Raw genomic sequence first — 26,865 nt, 5'->3', positions numbered from 1 at the left:
GACATATTTCTGGATCAAGTCCTTTCAATGCCGAGATAACTTCATCATTATCATCAGGATTATTCCTGGTCCAATCATATACATCATTTCGCAAACTAACTTCCAAAAGGATAGTAGGGGATTCCGATTGGTCATCATTCTCATCAAGAGGTGCAGATTATTCCTGGTCCAATCATATACATCATTTCGCAAACTAACTTCCAAAAGGATAGTAGGGGATTCTGATTGGTCATCATTCTCATCAAGAGGTGCAGATGTCGTTGTGGCATGAAATTCCTGAGTATTCTCAGGTAGTATCACTGTGTTGGAACACTGCTGAGTCTCCTTATTCTGTTTTGTTACTTCAATCAATTCGACTGATGAGACACTGGGAGGGGGTGAAGGAATGATAAGTGGAGGAATGATAGTCTTCTGTTTCCTCTTCACATCCTCAATCTTCTTCCCTCTAGCCTTGACTTCTCCTGGCGTGTTCTTCCTTCTCTTGGGAGCTTGACTCTCCTCGTCAGCATGAATCCTGACATCACTGACAGTCCTCTGATTATCCTCGGAAGTAGACTCTTCTGGCTTCATCCTTTCATAAGTGAAGGGAATACCCATGTCAGCTAACTTATTCATCTTTATATCTACCCATAGGCTGGAGAAATTCAAAACCTCTCTCATCAATATATTCAGGTCAATCTCTTCAGACTTTGACCAATTTGGCAGTAGAATTGCCTTCCTCATTTCATTCTCATATTGTGGATGTGTATGATCTCTATCATCTAATACCTGATCAGGAATGAGGAAAAGTCCACACTTCCTCATGAAATCTACTGACATTCTGGACCACATTCTTCTCTTCACTGCTTGTTCGTCCATCATGTTAGCCCAATAATCTTCTATGTCAATCTTATGAGTGAACTTCTCTCCCTTGATCCTTCCGACCTTCTTGTCTGAATCAAATCTTTCTCTTTTCTTGTATGTAGCAAATTTGTAGAATGCAAGCTCCTCACCTGCAGTGCTGGCAACTATGGCGGATTGGCAAACCTTTGACGTCTTCCCAACTGAAATAGGGAATGTCATTCCTGTCTTGTGCTTCTCTCTCTGGATGACATCGAACTCTAGAAGCTGTCTTACCACTTCCAACAATATCATTCTGTCGGTAGGATACCTAGGAAGTCTGTAGGGTTCGGATTGAAACCCATTAATCCTGAGGTATGTGAAAGTGGGGAATTGTATATACCATGATGCATATTTTTCTATTAACTCTATTGCCTCCTTGGACAATCTTTTGTGGATTCCGCCCTGCAGCATCCGTGTGATGTACATAGTGAATGCATCATTCACTCTTTTGTAGTCTTCAATTCTGTGCATGCTCAGCTGGGGGTAGCATTCATAACTCTTAAATTGTCCTTGCCCATTCCCGACTTCACCTTTGCATATTAATCCTCTATATGAAACAAATCGTGCAAGCAGGTACACTAGGTAAGAAGTCATGGCGAATGACTTGGACCACTCTACATTCCTCAGCTGGAAATCCAGATTGTCACTTATGATCTTTGACCAATTCACTAGTGTTCCTCTAAGACAATCCTGGATGAGGTAGAACATCCATCCATGAAATATTGCTCCCTGTGGCATTCCCATCACTCTATTGAGTAGGAATATCAAATCACTATATTCCTCCTTAAAATCTATGCACATAAGTGTCTTGGGAGCCTTGGAATGATGAGACCTAGGCTCAATCATCCATTCTTTATTAATTAAACTCTTGCATACACCCATCTTCTTTGTGTATCTATCTGCATAATCCTCCTTGGTCACATCCTTCATGTCTGTTCCACATGGAATTCCGAACATCTTTGCAATGGCATCCTCAGCAAGGTAGGCGATGACAACGCCTTTAGGACTCTTAATCATTCTTGTGAGCGGATCGTAACATCGTGCACACTCTAGGATCAACTCACTGCACTGTATGGATTGTGGAAACCCAGCGGCATGGAAAATGCCACTCTTCATAATATTCGCATATGCTGGGGAAGGAACTTGATCTTTGACTCCGAACATCCAACGTTGCATTTGGTCGAAGTCCAGGAAATGCATATTTGTATCTATGATCTCCTTTCATCTGGATGAAATCTTAAACTCTGGATAAAATCCAGTCTCCAGCGTCTTCAACAGCTCTTTCCTTTCCTTGTATCCTGACTTTGACATCGCACCTGTACGAAGCTCGAAGTTAGACTTAGGAAAATAAATAATACTTGTAATAAAATTCCTGACCTTCTAAAGATTTAGTCAATTTAGAGCATGGAGTCAGGAAAATAATCCATACACTTGGTAAGTTTTGTTAATGTTTGTAGCTTGAGTCGAATGATCATTTAGAATACACATAATATATGTTGATTAATAATAATATATTATTATGTTATATTATTATATTATTATTAATCATATAAAATTTAATATTCAATATTAATCTATTATATTATTCTAAATTAATAATTGATTGATGAAACATTATAATATTGATTAAATTATTATAATTAAAGGAGAGACATGTCCGTTCAAGGACATGCCTCTCCAAAGGAATATATATAGTATAATGTTATTCAATTTGAGAATATATAGAATTCCAAGAATGCAAGTATCAGATTGAATTAGATATATACATTAAAATACATCCCAATAAAACCTGGGAAAATCAACATGGTATCAGAGCTCAGGCCTGTGAAGTTTAATCTGGAGGTTGGAGAGGGTTGGAGAATTCAGTTTTTTTAGAATTTTCAGTCTGAAATATATCATTGCACGGCCCTTGGTTGGCCTCAAAATGAGGACTATAATATATGGATGGAAAGATCTGTGTTTCTAGTTTTCAAATATGTTTATCTCATCAAATTTGATTCAATTTTGTGCAAGCTATGACGACTTTGGTGCAGGTCACTTGAAACCCTACCGAGGGTTAGCAGTGATAACTTCAATTTTAACCGTTGGATCTGGCTGTAACTTGGAGGAAATGTTTGTAATTAGATTTTCTAACATCTCACCGAAAAGATTGGATAAAATTGGTAAATTGCAAAAGTTATTAACGACTGTGTGTGGCAGATCATAATGAAAGTGTTGATAAAAATTATGAAAATGTTCTACATCATTCAAAGGGAATTATGATGAGAGATGATTCATGCGTGATATTTCTTATATGGGCTCACCTTATGAAAGGAAATGTTTTAAACTTAAGATAAGTATTCCATGTTTTATTAAGGCACATGAATTATTGAGTTTGTAATTTATGCTATAATATTGGCTAGTAAAATCTTGTATGCTTCTATCATTGGTATTTATGTTCGAGATAATTTAGTTTATGAGCTATTTGTAATCTCTCTCTGACATACCTTCAGGACGAAAGCACAATAAAATTGAATTAAAGGGAGAAATAAATCGATGCTTATAAATGAATTGATGATTGAGACCAGATTCAGAGGGAGTCTAACATTTCATCAGAAGCAACCTTAGACAAGGAGGTCAGATGGTTGATATCAGATTCAAAGGGAGTCTAACATTTCATCAGAAGCAACCTTAGACAAGGAGGTCAGATGGTTGATATCAGATTCAGAGGGAGTCTAATATTTCATCAGAAGTAACCTTAGACAAGGAGGTTAGATGGTTGATATTAGATTCAGAGGGAGTCTAATATTTCATCAGAAGTAACCTTAGACAAGGAGGTCAGATGGTTGATATCAGATTCAGAGGGAGTCTAACATTTCATCAGAAGCAACTTTAGTCAAGGAGGTCAGAAGGTTGATATCAGAGGGAGCCACACTATCATGAAAATATGCTTAATGCATTCTTCTCTGTGAGAGATAAGTTTGAGGAGCAAGCCCTTGTTAATACACTCTTCTCTGTGAGGGAGAAGTTTGAGGTGAAGGCCCTTGTTCCACCCTTTGGGAGTAGTCATGGTGAACGTCATGATGAGATGAAAACATCACGTTGAGCAACTCTGTGATGGGCACTTGTGTTCATACTTCATATGCATTCTCATACATGGGAGTAGCCATTATGGATATCATCATGTTGAGTACCGTGATGAATCGTGTTCCACTCTCAAGGAGTAGCCATGGTGGATGTCATTTCATGACTATATTATTAACAAGGATTCCTCCCTAGCTAAGAGGGAGTGTTGATGTTGTAGTGGTCACCCTTGTGAAGAGACAAATGGTGTCATTGAGAACCGACCCCTTGTGAAAGGGTGCCTCCCTCATATATATAGAAGATGCAAATTCATTCTCTGATCCATTCAATTTATGTGAAGAGCAGTTTATATGTTAGTTAGAGCAGATCGAGCCTCTGGAGAAGGCCAATTAGATTTGCTCTTGTGAAATTTGCTTCAAGGAGTGAAGCAACATATATTGGGCCCGTATCTTGCATTATTGCTAGACATATTTGATATATAAAGAAGACATTTTATGCTGGGTGCTTCTCCCTCGAGTAGGGGGGTTTTCCCTTGGAGATCAAACTGTAGATATTCTGACCAAAAACCTCTTTCAAAGTGAAGTTTGATCACTTCAGAAAAGGTTTAGGTATGATAGAAAGGTAATTTTCTTTGCAATTTGTATTTGCATGTTTAATGTGTAAACTTCTTTGTCTTGACAGGACATTTTTGGATTTTATCCCTTGGGTTCATATCTAAGAGGTGACGATCTCTCAAGATAATGAACACTTGTATGGAGACATTATAAGGTGACAATCTTATAATGTCCAAACCAGTTATCATGGTGGATCTCTGGTGAATCATGGATGAAGCCATGATTGTGTTGTGGTAAAACATTCATATGAAATGTTAATGCACATACCACAACTTGGATAAGATGAGAATTTAAATCTTTCTCATATGACTATCCTTAAGTATTGCGTGTTTAGGCAATACTGATATCACGTGCTTAGGTGATATCTTGTCATCACAAGATTGACATGATGGAAATTTGTATCATGTGTCTAGGTGATACTTCATATCATGTATTTAGGTGATATAAAATGTTAGTGCACTTATCACAACTAGGATAAGGTGAGAAATTAAGCTTTCTCATATGATTATCCTTAAGTATTGCGTCTAGGCAATACTGATATCACATGCTTAGGTGATATCCTATCAATCGCAAGATTGATGTGATGAACTTCAGGATCACATGTTTAGGTGATACTACATACCAAATGATTAGATGGTATGATTCTCATGAATGACTAAAATGATCACTATCTATTAAATTATGATGCTTGAATATATTGTCTACATTCATCTTACCTAGCTAAGAGGGAGTGTTAATGCATAATAGCTTCGGTAAGATAAATGATTGAATGAGAGATAAATGAAGTCTCTCATTCAATCATTTATCATATTGATAACTATGATAAAACCATCAAGCAATTGAATCATCCTTGATAGTCATTCTATATTTGCATATGACCAAACTATTGATTAAATCATACTATGCATCTTTCTCATGTTCATCTATCTAATGAATCTTGTATCTAGATGAATATCGATCTAACATAATGATAACTCCGATTAATATATATTATTGGATTGCATTAGATCAGATTGCATTAGATCGGGTTGCATATCGGGTAGTGTTATGTTAGTCACTGATAGTTATCAGTGTGTTAGTCTACACCGATAGTTATCGGTTGTCAAGGCTAACATACCAATAACTATTGGCCGTTAGCATTGACAGCAAACGATTGAGGCAATCCACGTAAGAGCTTGTGGATAGAATCGCCGACTGAGGCAATCCACGTGAGAGATCATGGATAGAATCGCCGACTGAGGCAATCCATGTGAGAGCTCATGGATAGAATCGCTGACTGAGGCAATCCACGTGAGAGCTCATGGATAGAATCGCCGACTGAGGCAATCCACACAAGAGTTTATGGATGGAATTGCCGACAGAGGCAATCCACGCAAGAGCTTGTAAATAGAATCGCCGACGGAGGCAAATTCACACCTTGAGACTATGGTCCCCTGTGATGAGCATCATATGGTTGATGCAAATACTCCCAATATCATGAGATGATATTTTTGAGTTAGGGTGAATATCATGTGCCTTGATATTCTTGTTTATACCATACTTCCTGATATCATAGTGAGATAATATTTTTTCTATTCCATAATTAATCTAGACTTAATGCATTTGCATTGATTTTATCTTCCCTAGCTAAGAGGGAGTGTTTTGTGTATCTATGGTGAGGGCCATAAGTGTTGACATGGGAGATCACTACACATTTTGTCTGATCATCCTCCCTAGCTAAGAGGGAGTGTTAATGTTTGTAGCTTGAGTCGAATGATCATTTAGAATACATATAATATATGTTGATTAATAATAATATATTATTATGTTATATTATTATATTATTATTAATCATATAAAATTTAATATTCAATATTAATCTATTATATTATTCTAAATTAATTTTTGATTGATGAAACATTATAATATTGATTAAATTATTATAATTAAAGGAGAGACATGTCCGTTCAAGGACATGCCTCTCCAAAGGAATATATATAGTATAATGTTATTCAATTTGAGAATATATAGAATTCCAAGAATGCAAGTATCAGATTGAATCAGATATATACATTAAAATACATCCAATAAAACCTGGGAAAATCAACAAGTTTTAGCAATTACGTTCAATGTGTGACAACACTAAGGCATGGAAGCCTTCCATAAAATTCATTTATACCTCCTTATGCTTAGAAAATATGCAAGCAAAAATGCAAAGGAGTATACCGGATAAGTGATGACTTAGGAGAGGTGTGAAAGGTTGTGTTTTCACACAATGAATGTTTGAAGACACCTTTCGCAGTCAACAATGGAGATCAAAATTCTGAAGACAACCTGAAAATCAAACCTTTAAAACATGTTGTAATCTTCAAAATGTGCATAAAATTGATAAAAATCAGTTTTATTGATGAAAACAATCATTTTCTGGAATGTAAGTATGGCTGGTAAAAATTAGTTTTCTGAGGACAAGTCTGAAAATTGGATACTTTAGACTTACCAGCACCTTGCAAAGTGGTTTAAATCCCTGAAAATGATGAAAAATTTCTAAGGAAATAGCCTCAAGCAAATTCGCCAAAATTGGTTAGGTGGCTGGAAATGAAAATTTCTGAGGACAACCGCCTAACAATGGAGTTTCAGACCTGCAACAGCGATAAAATGGTCTAAAAAGTGCACAGAAAACTCCATAAAACACCTCCAAATGCTAAATGTTTAAGTTGGAATTGGCTGGGCAATAAAAACTTAAGTCTGAAAATTAATGGCAGCCATTAATGGAGGTCAAAATCTGAAGCAAACCTCAGCTCTGAAGCGAATCAGCAAGCTGGAAGTGATGGCAGCCACCAAACATGCATGAAAATCATCAAAATATGGCACCAAAACACCTCCCAAGCAAAATCGATGTTTTCCCAAGTCTGGCGCTGAATTTTAAAATCTGAAAATTGATGCCGATGGCAGCCTTGATCTGCAGCAATGAAGGATGGCAACAATTTGGAAAAATCGCCCAAGTCGGGGTTGGATACCCCAAACACAAAAATTTGCCTCAGCAAAAAATCGAAATTTTCAGAAATTTGAAAAATGTTGTTATTGGCAGCAATCTGCAGCAATGAAGGTCTGAACAACAAGCACAAATGGTGGAGGAAAAATTGCCCCAAGTCTCCAATCATGAAATTGCCAACTTTCACCAAAAAATGCTAAATTTGGAAAAAATCGCCAAACTTAGCACAATCGAAAATCTGAAACTGGTCTTTAGTGGCAGCCAAGAGGAATAGATCAGCAAGCTGGAAAAAATGGAGGAAAATAAATCCTCAATCCCACACTTCACAAAAACGCCTTGCTAAAAATTCGCCCAACTTGGAGAAAAATTGCTTTCATGGAGACACCTGGCAGAAATAATAATAAAATATTGCTGAAGTTCCTCTCATATACTTGCTTTCATCTTTCACTTTCACCACACAAAGCAATGTGGGATAAAACACTTGTATAAATACTTGCTTGGTGAAACCCTAACTTGCTTCTAGAAGGTTCAAACATTTAATAATTTTTGCAAGTTATTAAATTTGCTTTTAAATTTTAAATAATCGTTAATAATTATTTAAAAGCAATCAAAATGGGGCTTATTTATTAAAATATTACAATTTAAATCCAAAATAAAGCCGCCAGGGGAAAATCGCTATAGGTTGGGATTGACAAATCCCTTCAAAAATCACTCAAGTGTCAAAATTTGCCCCATAGGCGAAATTCGACCCATGCTTGGATAAAATCCATGCTCAATTTCATCAAAATGCACACAAAAACCTTCTCAGGGGAAATTCGATGTGAGTTTGGACAAAAATCCAGACAAAAATGCACTCATTTTGCAAAAATCACCACCTAGGGGAAATTCGATGTGTTTGGACAAAAATCCACACTCAAAACTCACTTAACTTGGAAAAATACCTCCCTAGTGGAAATTCGACCTCAGTCTGGACAAAAATCCGGACAAAAATCCTTACAAAAAAGCTTAGGGGAAAATCGACCTCAGTCTGGATAAAAATCCAGACAAAAATCCTTAGTTGTCAAAAAAATCCTGGTGGAAAATCGACCTAGGCATGGAATTATCCTTGCATTCTAGTCCGCACTCCAGTCCGCACTCCTGGTGGAAAATCGATGGCAGTCTGGATAAATCCTGACACTTAGCCAAATTTTAGCACCTCCAGGGGAAAATCGCTGGCAGTATGGATAAACAGTGGGGGAAATTAGTGGCCAGTATGGATTCCAGGGGAAACCCATGTGTAGTATGGATTTTGAGTGGGGGAATGGGTTGGGTAGTCTGGAATGTGAGGGGAAAAACACCTCTAGCATGGATTTTGACCCTTTACCCTTGGAATATGAGTTTCCCTTAGGATTTTATCATTTTAACCACTCAAAATCACTCAGCGACTTTCAATTTAACTGGACTTAGACTAATTTTCCAAAAATATGAGCGAAATGCTAGGAAAATATTGGAATAAAGTGCGAAACCAACTTAAATATTACCTTAGGAGCGAGAAAACAACTCCAAAAGGTCTGTGAATATCTTGGCACTTTAAAATAACTTGATGCGCGTGTTTAAAAACACGTTAACGTTCAAAAGAGGTTTACACTTAGCAAAACTTAGGATCATTAAAATATCAACTTTTGCAACTTGACCCTGTAACTTCAAAAACCCTAGACGGCACTAGGCATGATCAAAACTCCGAGACTTGGGCACAGGAAACGCAAAATTGCCCACTAAGCAGCCAAAACCCTAACCTAACAACGCAAGAAGCTGGAAAAGAGGGGGTCCCTGTTAGCAATGGGGCGATGTGTGAAAAGGTCACAACAGGGTGTTATATTTTTTGACCATAAATGTTCTACCAATCAAGTATTGCTTGAACTTAGTCAGTGTGTGCATATTGACAAGCATCTCCCTATCATAGATTGAGAATTGTTTTTTGTGCTTCCTTGAGTTTCTGCTTTCAAATGCAATTGGGTGCTTGTTTTGCATAAGCGCAAGTCCTACTCCTCCATATGAATCCCATGTAATAAATACCGCAGTTCAACCCATGTTTTTTCAAAAACAAAATTTTGCAACATTTAGCAATATTGATGTTAGGCATTCCGTCAAACAATTTGTATGTCTGCTGTCCTGATTTTTATTTCAACTTGTTTGAGAGAATATGGCATTTTTAACAGAAAATTAACTCCCTATATTCACATATTGGTAACAGCTCCAGATATACAAAGCATTGCATAATATAATGCATATGAAATTTTCCTTCGTTACATATATACTCCTGTTACAAAAATATAGTCATTAGACCTCAAGAACATCACTATTTTTATTCTAAATGGCTGACCTGCTTGACGTTCTTGAGCAGCTTAACATGCTTGAGCAACTTGCAAGCCTGCTCTTGACTGGTCAACATTCAATTTTCAGACTTTAATTCCCTGCTGATGTATTAAATAAATATTACAGCATCTCCTTATCTCTCCTACAACATGTACGGCCCTCTTTTACTCACCTTTGGATTGTTGTGACTCCCTTCTTCAATGTGCAGCAGCTTTTTGGAAGACTCCTATGCTATGTAGGATTCAACAATCTCTTTTGGACCCTTCCACTTGACCAGATTTTAATTTTAAAAGGTACCATGTCATGCTTTCGTTTTTTTTTCCAAACAAAGTTTGAACTCTATAGTGCTATGGCTGGTAATACAATGTTGCAATTGCTCTTTTAAAAGCTATGGAAGGCTGCGCTAATGTTTGGAAAGGCTTCCAAAGCCTCCAATAAATTTAAATCGGCCCTTCGACTGAGTTTGAAGATGTACAATAATAATTCATTTTTTAATTTATTTCTGTTCTTCCATAACCACACACTACACACACAAAATTGCTATCTAGACTCATTGGCACACACTTCACAAATAGAATATTATTTAATCCCTTATAAACAAATTGGCAAACTTATAGAACTTGAATAGGTAATTCATTGGTCCAAATCCTACAAACCTTTTTAACACCAATTTGTAACTTTTAATGAGCTACACTGTATTAACTAGGGAAGATATTTCACCATTGTGATTAATCTTCTTTGAGAGGGTTTCCGTCTTGTGGAAGGCTATGATGAACCAGGTTCAATCTCACAAACCCACAAGGGTTTCACTAGAGAGAAATAACATAATCTACATAATTTGTATTATGTGAATTGAGCTCTCAAACTCCCTTTTCATAAGCTTTTTTGGGAACTTTCGAGTAACTTTATTCTAAAATCACTTTATTAATTTGATAAGCTTTATAACTCAAAAAAAAGTGATTTATTTTATTTTTAAAACATTTTTGGACTGCAAGTCAATTTACAACATTTCAACATTTAAAAGTTTCCATTCTCTTTCTAACGAGTTATAATATTGAGGTTTTCAGCCATTTTAATTAAAATGGCAAGCTTAGTGCAATTAATTAATATAGCTTAGTTCAATTAGTGAGAATGATCAAATTGCATTGGAATTGAAAATTGGCTGCGTAGGAGTGATACCAATGATGAAAGATGATAATCGGACTTGATTGAGTGACTTAATAAAAATAGAAACTCTCTCCAAGAATCTTGGAGAATGCACTGAGGGTCGAAAATAACATTTTAAAGCTTCAAACTAGTCCTCTAAACCATTTGAGCTCGTAGGTAACATCAAACAACCCCACTGGTCAAGCTGACACACACCCAAGAGGTCAGTGCCAATTGCACTGCAAGAGGATCCCCAAAAAGGACATTACAACACATTCTAAGAGAAAAAGAAGGGAAAAATTAGGAATACCTAGTATCAGGCATCTACCTCTTTTCATTTTAGAAAAGCTTGTCATGCCTCCTCACTCCTTGTGAAACCTCATTTCTTTGTTACATCAATTAGTTGAGAAAATCCCTTAACAACCTTTGATATTAGCTACAACGGCTGATTAATCCTCACAGTCGTGTTAAAGTCTATAGGGGAGGCCAATCCAAAATGTTTTTAATCTTTTCCATGTCTACCTCCACTTCCTTTATGTTGATGATGTGTCCTAGGTATAACATTTTTGTCATGACAAATTCACATTTAAACTCTTTTGCAAATGGAGATTGTGGCCCCAAAACTTCTAACATCTCATCAAGTTGCTTTAAGTGCTCTTTCCATGTTTTGTTGTAAATGAGGATGTTATCAAGGAAAACAAGAACTAACTTTCTTAGTTGTTTGATGGACACTTGGTTCATGCACGACTAGAAGTTTGTAGGGGCATTTGTATATCCAAATGGCATGACCAGAAACTCATAGTGCCTATAGTGGCACCAAATGGTTGTCTTGTGAAGGTCTTCCTTGTGGACTCTCATTTGATGGTAGCTCAACTTGAGGTATAATATAAAGAAATAGACCGCTCCATGAAGTTCATTTATTAGTTCGTTGATATTGGGAATTGGATAACAATTTTTGATGGTCTTCTTATTAAGAGCTTTGTAGTCGATTGACATTCTCATTGTGCCATCTTTCTTCCTCACAAGGACTACGGAGGAGGCAAAAGGACTCAAGTTTGGCTGAACATGCCCCATGTTTAATAGTTGTATTACCTTCTCAATCTCCTCTTAATGCCTTTTGGGGATGGCACTTAGGGGTGGTAATGAAGGGCTTAGTGCCTAACTCTAATCTAATAACACAAAACCTTTGTTAAGTGGTATCGCAAGGGGGATGTTGTTGAAAACTTTGTGTTTATGCAAGATATGCTGCACCTCCTCGCAGCATGCCCTTTTGCCTTTGAGAGAGTTAGTTGCTTGACAATTTACCTCTATATTATTGGAATACTCTCCATCCTTTGTGGTGATACAATTCTTGGCAACACATTTGTCATTCCATAAGTATTACTTGCTTTCCTTCAAATTGGAACTTGAATCCTATGTTTCCAAAGTTTGGTGTAATCTCCCACAATGAGTGCAGCCATTTAACACTTAGAGACATGTTAGTGTCTCCTATGCTGATCATGTAGAAATCTTCTTTCATGTTGTAATCTCCTAGAGTAAGATTTAGTTGAGAGAGCTTCTTAGTGCATTAGATAGAGAAGTTTTCGGTAACCATTACATTGAAGCCCTCAAAGTCTTCCATCTACAATCTTCACCTTGCCACTAGACCACCATCTATGAAATTATGTGCAACACCTTTATCAATGATTAAATTAACTCATCCTTTTGAAACCCCATGAATTCAAAATGGATTCTTGGGGGTGCTAGAGAGCTTAGCAAAGGTGCCTCTCAAGTTTCCTCCTTTGTTGGAATTGTCTTCTTTTTCATTCCTTAAATTTTTTTCCTCTATTTCATTGGGTAGCTCAAGTTCCTCAGTGTTGGACACATCTTTAGACTACTTCAATTTAGTGTACATGTCTTTTCCAAGACACATATGTCCAAGTTATCAAGGCTCCTCACAAGTGAATCTCAACTTGTTCCTTGGCTCGTTTTTTGCTTCAAAGTCTTGTCTTGATGGGTAATTCTTTGATCAATGTCTCTTCTTATGGAAAGGCTTCTTGGGAAAGAAAGTGTTCTTTTGAAACATGTGCCTTGGCATAGAGTTTTTGAGTGCTAGGGCCCTCTTGATTGCTCCCTATAGGGAAGATATTTTAAAGGCATTGACCAAGCTTTTGAGAGACTCTGTTAGTCCCTCTGTGGAAAGCACGATTAACCTTCTTTTTTTGTGACATTGGGCACCATTATAAATAGCTTTTGGAATTCGGTCACATAGTTCTCCACAAAGCTAGGTTGTTTGAGCCAAGCTAATTCTTTGAAATGTAACTCAGGATCGTTTTGATCAAACCTTTCAAATAGTAACTACAAAAATCCTTGTCTGAATTGATGGAGCGATGACCTTGAGTGATCAGTCCGTGGTACTGCCATTTGTGTGTAGTGCCCTTTAGATGCAAGGATGCAAATTTAATAACCTCATCCTTTGTCATAGGCTTGAGAGTAAGAAATGTGTCTAATTTTTGCATCCATGCACGAGCAATGCATTTGCTAGATCCATCACAGGTGGATAGCCTTATCTTCCCTAAGGCATGCTATGTGTTTCCTTGTGGAGTTTGTTATTTAGGTTCATTTCTAGGGTTCTTACCGGACTTTTTCAAATTTGTAATATTGTTAAGGGTCATTTTGGATCGGATTTCTTTTGGAAGGGTTTGGTACTTAGTGTAGGAAGTTGTAACATCACCAACGATATAATTTTGGGCTATAGTTTTAGGAGTCTCTTCCTCCCTATGAGTGAAGGTATGTTGGAATGGTCTTGTAGGTGAGATAAGGACATTCTTTTGAGTTTTGGTGGGAGTGACATTATGGTTATTAGCTTTGGAAGAGTTGCCTTCACCATTCTATGGTTTGGGTACAGTCAATTTATCATCCATTCTGTGCAGCTTTTGTGCCAACGTGTCCAATATCATATTGAAATTTCTCTCCATCCAAACATCTAGGCTTTCTCCTGTGTTAGATGCTTTTTCCTTGTTTGCTATAATCTTCTGTCTTGACTATTCTTACATTCACATGATTGTGTTAAAATTACAAATGCTGCTGCAACAACTCTAATGGTACATGGATTCTATTCACAACCTTTCGCACTTTGGTCAGGCTTGACCTTGTTGACAGTTGCAACCTTGAAAGTTACAACGCGACTTTTGAGTGAGATTGTTTTTTTGGTCAAAGAAAGTTTTTTTTCCTTCAACCTCCTACAAATTTGCAGGTTTTTATCCACAAATCTAAATGCTTGAACATGCATGCTCACAATAAATTCTATTGAGGTTTTTTCATTTTGAATATTTTCATAGATCTCCTCTTTGTTCAAGCTTCGAATCCTTCATACCTCTTGCATGAAGATCAAAATGGGCATTAAGATCCACAAAAAATAGAGAGGTAGGCAAATGGAAACACCCATGCATTTTGGGTTCTGTTTTCCTTTGGATTGCACACAAAAATCAAGCTCCCTTGCATAGAACTGTACTGACCTTCATAATGAATGGCGGCTAAGGATATAAATACTCAACTTCTGTGGTGGGAAGTATGTGTAGATCCATGTCCCTTGTATAAAATAATGTTTTTGGCAAATGAATTCTATTTTTGAAAGCCATTATACTGAAACCAAGCCTTGAAGGTGATTTGACATGTTGGTGGTTGGTGTGATGGACAATGTGAAAAGGTGCTTTGAAGTGTTGGTGATAGGTGGGACAAACAATATGGGAAGGCATGAATTTTGGACTTTGGGGGTTGGGGATGACAAGGGATTCATACATAAGGTAGGTGGATGAGGAGAAGTTTGACTTTGATGAGATGAAAGAAGCTTTTGGAAGGTTTGATATAAAAAGTGTACTTGGGGACAGGAAACTCAAACACTCTGATGGAAGGGAAATAAAGGCATGACGAGAGAGGCAAGTTCAATAATTTGGCACAAAAGGGACTTAGGGAAATCTGATTGAGGTGGTGTTGACGTGTATTTTGTACACAATCATACACAGAATAAAATACCCAAAGGCATCTTATCCTCTCTTGAATAAAGTCGCTAACTGCTGAAGATTCGCAAAAAGGATCAGTTAGGATGACTCCAATGTTCTTTTTGGTAGGGTCTCTACGTGTGGATAAGCACCAGTGGTCGTTGTGATTTGCTGTGTCCTCAAGGGGCCTTACGTTACCGAAGATTTTGCTAAACTAAAGAAGCTTTTCAAAAAATAACAAAAGGATAGGGTTTGCAAGAGATCTAATCTAGTCTAACCCTAAGAATGACTCAATGTGGACAAGACTTGGCAAGATTCTACCAACTTCAATTTTGCCATAAAATAACAACTCAATTGAAATTGATGCGATCTTCTAAGGTAACAAATGATTTTTCAATACATCAAAGATCAAAGACACTACCACGAAGGTACATATCTAAGATACAACAATGATTGAAGGTTAAGTGATTCAAGTATTCTCCAGTTGACCACGCAAGGCGTTCCTACAATTAGCAAGAAGCTAGTGGTTTGGAAAGCGAATCCTACCAAAGATCAAGTCCAACACTTTGTCCTTCGAATTAACACACTACTTTGATTGAGAATGATTCAAGAAAATTGAACAACCATGAAGATAACCAAGAAAATTGCAACAAAACACCATAACTTCAATATTTCATTGATTTCAAAGTCATCATGTACAACAATTGTTTGAATTCTTTCTTCAAAGCTCAATCTTGCTACAAGAGTAAATTGCTTCTAAACTCTAATCTCTCTAATACATCAATAATCTAATCTTCTTCTTACATCTGATTATTATGAAAATGAAATGAAATGAGGGTATAAATAGCATCCTCAATTACAATGAATGGTCCAGATCAAAAAGCAGATCAACGGTCAAGATCATGACACCTAAACCCTAATTAGGGTTTGTTACAAAAGTTCCCCTTTTATTGCACAACATTAAATGCATAGCCAATTATTAAATTTGGCACGAAAATCTAGGAGACATAAACCAATGACAACTAAGGTGCCATGTCATCTATAACAACCTCTCATCTAGAATCTTATTCCCTTTCCAATTCTCTTTTTTAGCATATGCAATGAATCTTGACACGATTCCTTCGATCTCAGCAATTGGAATCTCGGGAAGATTCTTCATTCTTTCTTCCAAGTGGATGACCTGATCAAATGCATCTAGAAGAGCTGCATCCCATGTAAGTTCAAGTTCCTTAGTCTTTTCAATCAGGAGCATGGTAGCAAACATCTGGTCCTGTTGCTCATCTGTGATATTGGCGTCCTTGCAAAAGATGACCTTGATTCTATCTTCCAATTCCTGCAAATCCACATCTGTCTCAACTTCGATCCTCCTGCCAAGAATGGTACGTGGTACCTCAAATACTCTGTCCTGGATCGGGTTGATCACCTCCTCAACATGGCTACATCTAGTACTGATGTCCTCAAAGAGAACTTCCTTCATCTGGAGTAAGGTTGACCATTGAAGCAAACTATGAGGTCCTCCATCCATGATCTTTTCTTGTGCTAAGACCTTCCTCGATGTTTGTCTGATTACTCTCAAAACAGGAATGATAACCTCTTTGGTATGAGCAAAAGCAGCTACTGTTATCATCAAGTTGTGGATAATCTCAAGAACCTGGATAGCCCTATGAATAGTCTTCATCATCCTTGTTGCAAATTCTACGGCAACTGTATGAGATTTGTCCATCCAAGTACTCATACGCTGGACCATACTCCTGAATCTCTCTGCCTCACCAATTGATTGAAGGGGAAGTGCCTGTATGGGTGATCTTGCTGGATCCTGACGTCCTAAAGGTTGATTGAGATGGCTGAAATATGTTCTCCATGCACCAACCTCTCTCTCAAGCTTCCTATTCTTCTCCATTTCTTCCCTAAGTTTGTCTTTCAAGGCCTCAAATGAATCGGTGGCATCATCAAGTGTCTGCTCGGCTGTGGATGGACCTAGCTCAAATGTTTCTATATCATATTCCTCTGCTAAGATCTCACCTTCATACTTGTCCACTGCCGGTGTAGCTATCTGCAACTTTCTGGATCCAGTTTCATCTCTAATCATCTTGGACATCTTGGTAGCCTTCCTCTTTTCTGTCACTTCCTGGGAATGTCCGACAAGGCTCTCCAAGTCAATTACATTGTCTTCGTCCTCAATCACGATCACCTTAGTTAATCTTTCCTTCAACCAATCTGGGATGGCAGATCTTGTCTCTTTAACCTGTATTTCCTTGGGCAATTCTTCTTCTCTGGGAGGAGATGTTACTTCATTATCTTCCCCATCTTCATGCAACTCATTGTCTTGAAGAGATCCACCTGTTGCCTGTCCTTCTTTATCATTCTGTACCATTGACTCCATAGAATCTTCCACTTCAAGTGTCCTCTTCTTAGGTCGAGAAGATGTGCCGGATGAACGATCTCGGTTGGCCCCTTGCTTCTTCTTGGAAGATTCTCTCTTTTCAGGTCTCTCTTTCCTCTTCGAGCCTCTTGGATGGAGATCGCCTTCACTTGCACTTCGAAGGTTGCCTTCATTTGTATTTCTGGGATTAGGATTACCTTCGTTTACACTAGCTCCACCTTCGGCTGGTTTCTCTTCCAAAGTGAAAGTCATAGCTATGCCTTGCTCTCTCAACTTCTGATGCTGCACATCAACCCATCTGCGAGTACAAGACAAGACTGGAGCCATCAAAACATCTAGATCCACGACCTTGGGCTCATTCCAATCTAACCTTACTGATTTGCTTTCTCGGTCATAGGATGACTGGAGATGTTTGCCACTGTCCTGAGCTTGGTCGGCCACTCTGTAAATCTTGCATTTCTTGATGAAATCCAAAGGCAATCTAGAATGCATCTTTCTTTTTACTTCAAGATCGTCTAAGAGATTCATCATAAAATCTTCTATCTGAAATTCATGCTTAAACTTCCTACCGATTGTCTCCTCTATATATCCATGTGGATCAAAGCTTTCTCTCAAGGCAAAGGATGAAAAAGAATACAAAGCTAACTCCTTCTCTGCGTCATCCATGGCTAAAGCATTAGGACATACCTCAACTGAATTGCCTAAGATGATAGGTACAGGAACTCCATTTCCATGTCTGTGTCTGAATGCCTTCGCATAAGCTGCCAACTGTCTTGTTACCTCAAGTAACACTATTCTGTCTGTCGGATATCTCGGCAACATGTATGGAGGTGAAGGACATCCATGAACTCTGATATAAGTAAACTTCGGAAATTGGATAAACCAAGCACCGTACCTCTTTACTAGTTCCTGTGCATCCTGTGATAATCTGTTGTGAATCCCACCTTGCAACGTCCTCGTGATGTTCATCGTGAAGGTATCATTAACTAACTTGTAGTTGCTTCCTGGCGGATGATGCAAGTGGACATAGGAATCACAAACTCTGACCTCGCCGGGTCCTCTTCCAATCACTCCTCTGTGAGGTAGTCCTGCATACTCAAAGCTCCTAATCAAAGCATATATGACGTATGAACTCATGTGGAAGGACTTGGTAGCTTTTAGTCTCCTCAACTGTACGTCCAAGCAATGGCTAACCATCCTAGCCCAATGAATTGTTCCTTTTCCCTGAACTATCACCTGGATAAAGTAGAACGTCCACCTTTCAAAGTAAAAGGCTTGAGGGGCTCCTGTGACTCGGTTGAGCATTGTAATCAAATCTCTGTACTCCTCCTGGAAATCAATCCTATGTGGTGTGTTCGGGATCTTGCTCAGGCGAGGACGACTCTTGAGTAACCAGTTCTTGTTGATGATGCTTAGGCAAGCATCTGGATCATCTTCGTACATGGACCTGGCTCCTTCGATGCTCTTGTATATCATATCCCTGTGCTCTGGAAGATGGAAAGCCTCACTTATAGCTTCCTCTGAAAGATAAGCTAAAGTGTTTCCTTCCTTGGACACGATCGTTCTGGACTGAGGATCATAATGACGAGCACACTCGATCATCAACTCATGGCACTGAACTGCTGGAGGGAAGCCGGCCGCCTTAATGATGCCACTTTCAATTATTCTCCGGGCGACAGGTGATGGCTTACCAATGTAGGGGACCTCTCGAGACTTCTTCGTGCTGAAGTTGCCCAAGTTGGTATCTCCAATGTTGCTCCATTTAGACACGATCTTGGTCTCCACTTCTTCGGTCTTTTGATCTTCCTTCATGAGAGCTGGACGACTGGTGGATGCTCCTGCCTTCGGAGTCGCCATACCTACACAACATTTCATAATAAGTAACTAGATATTGCAATGCATAACATAGATTAGATTAAAGATTAGGAAACTTCATGATAAGTCTTTGAGTTATCATTTCCTAAAAACGATTGAGCTACTGGAATTCAAAAAATTTCAAGATTCAAAATTTGAAGCAATGACGATCAAAATTCAAAATTCAAGGGATCCTCGCCATACCTCACTTGAGAGTTTAACTCTAAAATGCAAAAATGAAGAAAATCGTCTAGGCAAAACTCGAAATTTGGTGACTTCAACGTGATCTCTCTTCAAATGAACGTCTTCCTTATCAATTCGCCACCCTTGGGGTCTTTGATGTGATCTTTAATGTCTTTGGCAAGTTCGCCTTACTTTAACTTCAAGTTCGCACTTCCTTGATGATGTTTGCGCCTTCCTTGGAATGGAAATTCGCTCCTTGTAAATACAAATCGCACTTCTCCAAAATTGCATATGAAAAATGATAAAATGATAATGTGAAAATGAAAATTTTCACCCTCCTTTTATAAGTGCTCACCTCTCATTTACCTCTAGGCCGACTTTGCCAAAATAAAGAAATTAAAATGATTTTTAAATAAATAACAAGGGCCGACTTTTATAAAATATTTAAATCCAAGCGCTCCAATTTGATTTTATTTAAAATAATAATTAATTCATTTAATGCCTTTGCAATTAATTAATTCGATTTTTTTTAAAATAGGCAAAATTAATTAATTAATTATCCAAGCGCAATTTTTTAAATGCTACCAATTTGATTTATCGATTTTTTTCTAGCATTTAATAAAATTTAAAAAATTGTTTTAGCGCCAAAAATTAGGAGAAGGGAAAGATACAAACCCCATCGCTCTGGTCCCTGACTGAGGGACAGGAGCGAACTTCATTTTGGCCTTGATTCTTGTGCTTTCGACGTTCAAAACCATCATCTTCACGTTGAAACTGGCATATTTGTAAGGAATTTCGAACTTGATTAACTTGGTTTCGTAACTGAATGTCTCTTGTGACCATCATCGCCCTGGTCCCTGGCTGAGGGACAGGAGCGATCTTGGTGTTTTCTCCTTGATCCTAGCTTCTATGATCACCAAATTTCATCATGAGGAAGAAACAACGTTATCCTTTCGTTCTATGCTTGTTCTACTTGTCGTTAACAAGGCACTTTGATGCTTGGAGGATTATCGCCCTGGTCCCTTGGTGAGGGACAGGAGCGAACCTTGTATCTTAGCCTAAATTTGTCGTTTTGTAACCTTTGTTTCTTGTTCATTGCTTTCCAAACGATATCCTTGATCTTGTGTATCCTTGCCTTGTCATGATTTTGAAGGAAGATGAACGATCTTGTGAAAATCGCCCTGGTCCCTTACTGAGGGACAGGAGCGATCTTGTCTCCTTGGCTCAATTGATCACCTTTTGACGTTTGATTTCTTTGCATATCACCTTCTTAAGACACCTTAGACCCTGTGCAACCTTGTACAATCTTGACTTGGCGTGATTTTTGAAGGATTTGGCCAATATGGTAAATATCGCCCTGGTCCCTGACTGAGGGACAGGAGCGAATTTGGGCATCCTGGGCTCAACCTTGTTTGTATCAACTTGCAATCACTTTCACCATGTAGAATGAGGTCCTTTGATCCCTCTTAGACCCTTGAAACTTGATAAACCTTCAAAACCCAAGCCTTCATAGAAATTTCGCTCTGGTCCCTGACTGAGGGACAGGAGCGAATTTGGGCATTTGGTGCAATTCTTTCAATTTTAGCGGTCCTTGTAACTTTGTTCTTCGTTGAGACGCTTCAAAACGTCCTTGCCTTCATGTATCCTGACTTGGAGTGGTTTATACTTTGAGCGAAAGGCAAGATAATCATCATTTCGCCCTGGTCCCTGGTTGAGGGACAGGAGCGAATTTCATGTGCAAGCTTAATTACACTTTGCCAACCTCAAAATTTATCTTCAACGATCTTGTTGTGCATCCCTTCATTCATCCATGGCTTGGAATTCATTCTAACTTGGCAAGAAATTGACCTAAGGCAAAAATCGCTCTGGTCCCTGACTGAGGGACAGGAGCGCCTAGGCCAATTTGAGTCTCCTATTGACGTCTTGTAATCTTCAATTTGTATTCAACGGGTTCATTTCACCCTCCTTTCTTGCTTCAAACTCAAAACTTGCTCAATCTTCACCCAAATTTTGCACTATGAGGAATTTCGCTCTGGTCCCTGGGAGAGGGACGGGAGCTACACTGAATTTCGCCCTGGTCCCTGACTGAGGGACAGGAGCGAACTTTGCATTTTTGGTCCGTTTTCCTTCACGAAGGCACTTCAAGTTATATTCAATTGATAAAACATATCTCCTTTGATATCTTCAAATCGTCAAGTTGTTCAAATCCTGCAAGGACAAGGCAATGTTTGATTTTGAGCTTCGGTCCTTCATTGAGGGACAGGAGCGATTTTTGCTCCTGGCACATTTCCATGCTTGTGAAATTCTTCAAGTTATATTCAACGGAAAGATCATCCCTCCCTTTGTCACTTCCACTTGAAAGATCATCTTGATCCTGCAGGGACAGTAAGATTTTTGAAAACGAGCTCCGGTCCTTCACTGAGGGACAGGAGCGATTTTGCTCCTACAGGCCAAAATATCATGATTTCGGGATTACAATCACTTCACAAGGCAAAAACAAGACCTTTCCAATGCCCGGGATCAAATATCAAAATTTTCAAAATTTGGTCAAAATCACTCAATTGGACAAAATTCGCAATTTCATCATTCACACTTAGACAAATTTAGACTCTTCATTCAAAATTCCAATTGAAAATAGACCAACTCACTTAGACTCTGGCAAATTCACTTTATTCAAAATTGCATCCTACGAAAGGAAGCTTGAAAAACTCTCAAGATTGACTGGACTTTGGCCCGAAAACGACAAAATAGAAACCCTAAGGCTTGACCCTAAATCCAAACAACTGACAAACTACCAAAACCCTAAAAAGCAGAGAAAAAGAACAGACAAAACGAGCAAAAAGAAGGGGGCCCCCATTTGCATGGGGCGATGTGTGAAATGGTCACAACAGGTGGGAAGCCATGTTAGAATGAGGATCTCCAAACTTCAACGATTGATAGACACTTGAAGAATTGGCACATGCCAACACATAGGGACTTTGGAAGCCTAAGAAAGACACAAGGGAAAAGAAGATGAAGAGCACATACGCAAAATTTGGGTGAGATAAGACAGAGGACTATGAAATGATCATGTTGAAACTTGACAGCATTAACAAAAGATGGGGGACATGACATGGGCCAATCGTAAACGTAGGCAAAAATTTCTTGATGCAGACTGGGATTCTATAAGAGAGAATGTGGTATGCTTGTTTCATGCTGATGTAATGATTCTTCAATGTGTAATTCTTTCCTTGCTTTAGTTTAGAAATATTTTTTCTATAATTTTCAATGCTTGCTTCTCCTCTGAGGTTAACTGAAAAATTTCAGTTGTTGCAAGCTGCCTCTCCCCCATGTCCCCACTTTCTGAATTTTTTTTGCAACTTGGTTTCCAGGGTTACCGTTTTCTAAATTAAAGTTCAGTAACTGCTTCTAGAGGTTGAGGAAATCGCCATATTAATATATATATATATATTTTTTTTTGAAATTACTTTCTTGGGTATAGTTTTAAGCCAATGAAAGAGATGAATGTTGCATGCCTACTGTGGTGTAATAACCGATAATTTTCTCAAAATGATGAACATCAAACTTTTTTCAAACCAAGAGCTGGGTACTTTTGTTGGGGGAAATGCACATGAGACTAATTGGTTCGTTTTTTATTACTGGACGTATGTTGGTGATTATTAGCTCACTGTAGAAAGGAATGAACTAAACAGAGAACAACGTCTAAGATGTCCTTTAGTCTTTGGCACAGGAGGATAAGAGAATATAGGGGCATTTAAGTTGTGAGCCATATGAACATTTCTCTTCTTTCTGGGTAAATAGCACACTTTATTCTTGATTAATTATTGGACTGGATGATCATTAGGTGCACTTTTGTTTGTTGAATTATTTTCTTACAGACTGTCATATTGTGCTAATGTAAAACTTCATGGGATTTGTAGATACACCCATTTTCAAGTGCACATTGCTTCTTTTTTCTTCACATATGTAATATATCATATTTCTACAATCCATATGAATTATATTTATAATGCTTTTGGTAAAAATACTCGTGCTTTTTTACCAGAATCATTCTAAATTTCTGTTTTCTTCTTTTAGTTTGCACTTTCAATGAAACAGGAAAATAAGAATAGATGGACATGAAATGCAAAATTGCATTTGTTACATGCATATATTGTTAATTTAATTAAAATGCTTTTCTACAGAGGTGTGGACTCCAAAGATTGATTTATCTGATTGAGGGAGATGCAAACCTGACAGATGCATCAGAGAGCATTAAATCTGCGTATGTCATGTTTCATTTAGTGACATAATGACTTGCTCAAGATCTAAATTATATGTGGTTGGTAATCTGCGCCTTTTTTTAATGTTACATAAATGTATATATATGCAGGGCTTTCACCACAGAGATACTTGAAGGATTTGATGTTCAGAGAACACGGGATTTAGCAGACACAGTAAGAAAGTATGGCTATCTGACGCTGTCTATAGAGGATTACTATAATATAGCAGGTCGGGTGACTGGAAATGAAATGGATAAGCCTTGTATGACTTATGATGAATTTGTCACCAAGTGTCGTGACCTTGACAAGGAAACTGTTAGTGATGTATTTGGTGTACAGTTAATGCAGGTATTGATTTCTTGGAAATTGGAAATTAAGGTTATGTTCTGTTTTCAACTATGTATACTCCAGAATAAAATATAATGTCGAAATATTTTGATGTAGGTGCCACAAGTTACAGAGGATGTTGCACTCGCAGTGTTGGATCGCTATCCTTCAGTGCTTTCTCTTGCTCAAGCGTATTCTCGTCTTGTGCGTTTTTGATTCTTACATTTTTTAATTACTTTTCCTCCTAAGAAATGCTAATCATTAAACTTCAAGAAGTGAAGAAGGTCAAAATTTTGGATGCTCTATCGTAAACCAGAATCCAGATCACCTATCTATGAAAGCATTACTACTTTCACTACTTTGCCTGTCTTGTTCCAACATAATCAATTACCAACCAATATACAAATCTAATCAAAAAGCACGGTCCAAACACTTAGTTGCACAGGTCAGAAGCCATTTTTGAATCATTTGCACTGCAAATTAGTAACATCAATTATCTCGTGATTTAAAATGAGTCAGTTAATAAAAAACTTGTACATATGATAGATAGTCTAGACTCTAAAATGACTCCAACATCAATTATCTCATATAATTTCTATGCTTGGTTAGTCGCTTCAGCATTGACGATCTTCATATGGCCATCCTGTTTAGTTGCAAGTTGCAACCTTGCAGTTTTTAGTCTACAACAATTGATAATATAATCAATATTCCCTAGCGGTGAAGAGGATTTGATTTCTTACTATTAATTGAGATCTTAACACTCAACCCCTTGAACTGCATGTCTTAAAAATATTTTTTAGGTTATTTCCTTTGCTGCATGTTGTATCACATTCCATACCATCTCTAGTCTTTGCCATTTATCATGTCTAATCTATGGAGGTCTGAGGTAAAGTTAGCATTAGTATTTATTATTATCATTCTTTTGCATGGGGCAACTTCCTAATTTTGTGTTCCTTGCACCATCTTCTTTCTGCTGCCTTTGTCTTCTTATCTATGTTTTCCTGCTGCAAAATTGTTTTTCCATCTTCAACATCATTTTTCCTGTTTTCTTCTGATGCCTTTGTCTTCTTATCAATGATTTCCTCCTCCAGGCTTGTTCTTCCATATTCAGCAACATTTTCCCTGTCCTGTGTTGTTTTTCACCCTCAGATTTTGCTTCTTTCTTTAGAAATACTAGCGCTAGAAAATGGATTAAATGATTTGATAATAATATGGAGCTACATTGATTATCTTAGGAATTTTTTAGTTATTCAAGCATGAATTATATGTATTGCCATTTGGTCGTGTCTTGTTGAAGAGGTGTTGATCCATTCTTAAAGCCTTCTTTAGGGAGTTTTGTATTTTATTTTATAAGATGATTATGATAAATTTTCAGTTTTCTATGCTTTTTACCGAATCCACTTCCTATTAATGCAAATAATAGTATTTCCTAAAAAGTTTTTCTTGTACATTAGCAGTTTTCCTGACCACAATTTGGAGTGTGTATTTCAACAATTTTGTTGTTACTGAGAGACCAAACATCTTAAAGTTACACAAGGTTTTCATTGTTTCTCTTAAATTGTCTTTCCTTCTGCGCAAGTTTTGCCACTGCCTGATGGATTTGGGTAAGGTACTTGCAATTTTGAATTAAGTGGTAAGGATCTGAAGTTTGGGAAAATGATATTGTTTATTAGAACCTTGGGAACTCTTCATAATGTTTAAAGAAAAAATTGATATTCTTATGAAGTTTCAGTTCTCATGTTTTCTCTTTTTGTTTGGTAACAGGAGGGGAATCATGATGCTCAAGAAAAACTGTTAAAAGAAATTCCCATACATAACCAGAGCAAGATAATTGGTGGAATAATTAGTAAGAACATCTACAAATTCATTTGGGGTGAAGGAACATAACTGTTTTATTTATTTCTGACTGTTATATAACAATGAGATGAATTTTACTGACATAATTGAAAATCATCATGAACCGGGTTGTATCTATTGAGCAAAAGTAACAGTTAAATTGCAAGGGAATTAGTGGATATATGATTATATCTGCTAGACGCCTATATATATGCTTCTACAAGGAAAGTGGCTGTTTGTATCCAAAGGGCTTTGACTTCTGTCCATTCTTTGCCCTTACATCTGTTCATTTTGCTAATTATTCCATTTGCAAAAGTATGTTCAAGTCTTTTCTTTGTATCCAAAGGTCTTTGGCTTCTATCCATTCTCTAACCTTTCATCGGTTCATTTTGTTAATGATTCCACTTGCAAAATTATGATCCACTCATTTGTAAGATGAATCACAGAATAGTTTTTATTTGGTGTACTCCTAGTTTGTGGCTTTACATTGATATTTCCATTTCTACGATTTGATAGTGCATTGTGAGTTTTTTCCAATATTGTAAGAGTTCCATGTAAAAATCTATACTCATTTTGTTTTATAGAATATTGATTTCACTTTTTTTTTTCATAACATTAACCTTGCCATGGTATTCTGATGCTGCATAGATTGAAAAAGCAATCAACATCTTGATTTAACAATTTTGAACTTCAGACTTTACTTTCTATTGGGCCAATCTATGTATGTAAGTGTTAAATATTTTCTCACAATATCACATCAGCTAATACATGTAAAAACTAGGATACTACAATTGATGCTTAAGAGGCCAAGCTATTACAAAGTGAGTGAAATTTAAGTTCTTTGGGATCCTGGCTTTCCATGGTTACCACCCTAATTTTCAAGAGTGGGATTTCTTTCTCAACTTTGTCACTTTGCATCATAATCCCTTATCCCAGAGTCAAAAAAATGATGGAATGTACAGAGCAGGCTGGAGAGATGGTAAATCTTAAAAAGATATGAGATCACTTG

General features: G+C 37.5%; 1 protein-coding gene across 2 annotated transcripts in view; it reads left to right on the top strand.

Moving 5' to 3' along the window:
- Positions 1-26,250, top strand: part of LOC131028219 (crossover junction endonuclease MUS81) — a 60,699-nt gene extending 34,449 nt beyond the window's left edge. For both annotated transcript variants that reach the window (XM_059216090.1, XM_057958467.2), the window contains 4 exons: positions 23,616-23,695; positions 23,804-24,041; positions 24,138-24,224; positions 25,785-26,250. In XM_059216090.1, the coding sequence (XP_059072073.1) occupies positions 23,616-23,695; positions 23,804-24,041; positions 24,138-24,224; positions 25,785-25,907 (528 nt within the window). In that variant the 3' untranslated portion in view covers positions 25,908-26,250. The remainder of the gene's footprint in view (positions 1-23,615; positions 23,696-23,803; positions 24,042-24,137; positions 24,225-25,784) is intronic.
- The last annotated feature ends 615 nt before the right edge of the window (positions 26,251-26,865 follow it).

Source organism: Cryptomeria japonica, chromosome 2 (assembly GCF_030272615.1).
Source record: "Cryptomeria japonica chromosome 2, Sugi_1.0, whole genome shotgun sequence".
Classification (NCBI taxonomy): domain Eukaryota; kingdom Viridiplantae; phylum Streptophyta; class Pinopsida; order Cupressales; family Cupressaceae; genus Cryptomeria; species Cryptomeria japonica.
Note: the sequence above shows the minus strand (reverse complement) of the source record. Positions and strands in the feature narration are given on the sequence as shown.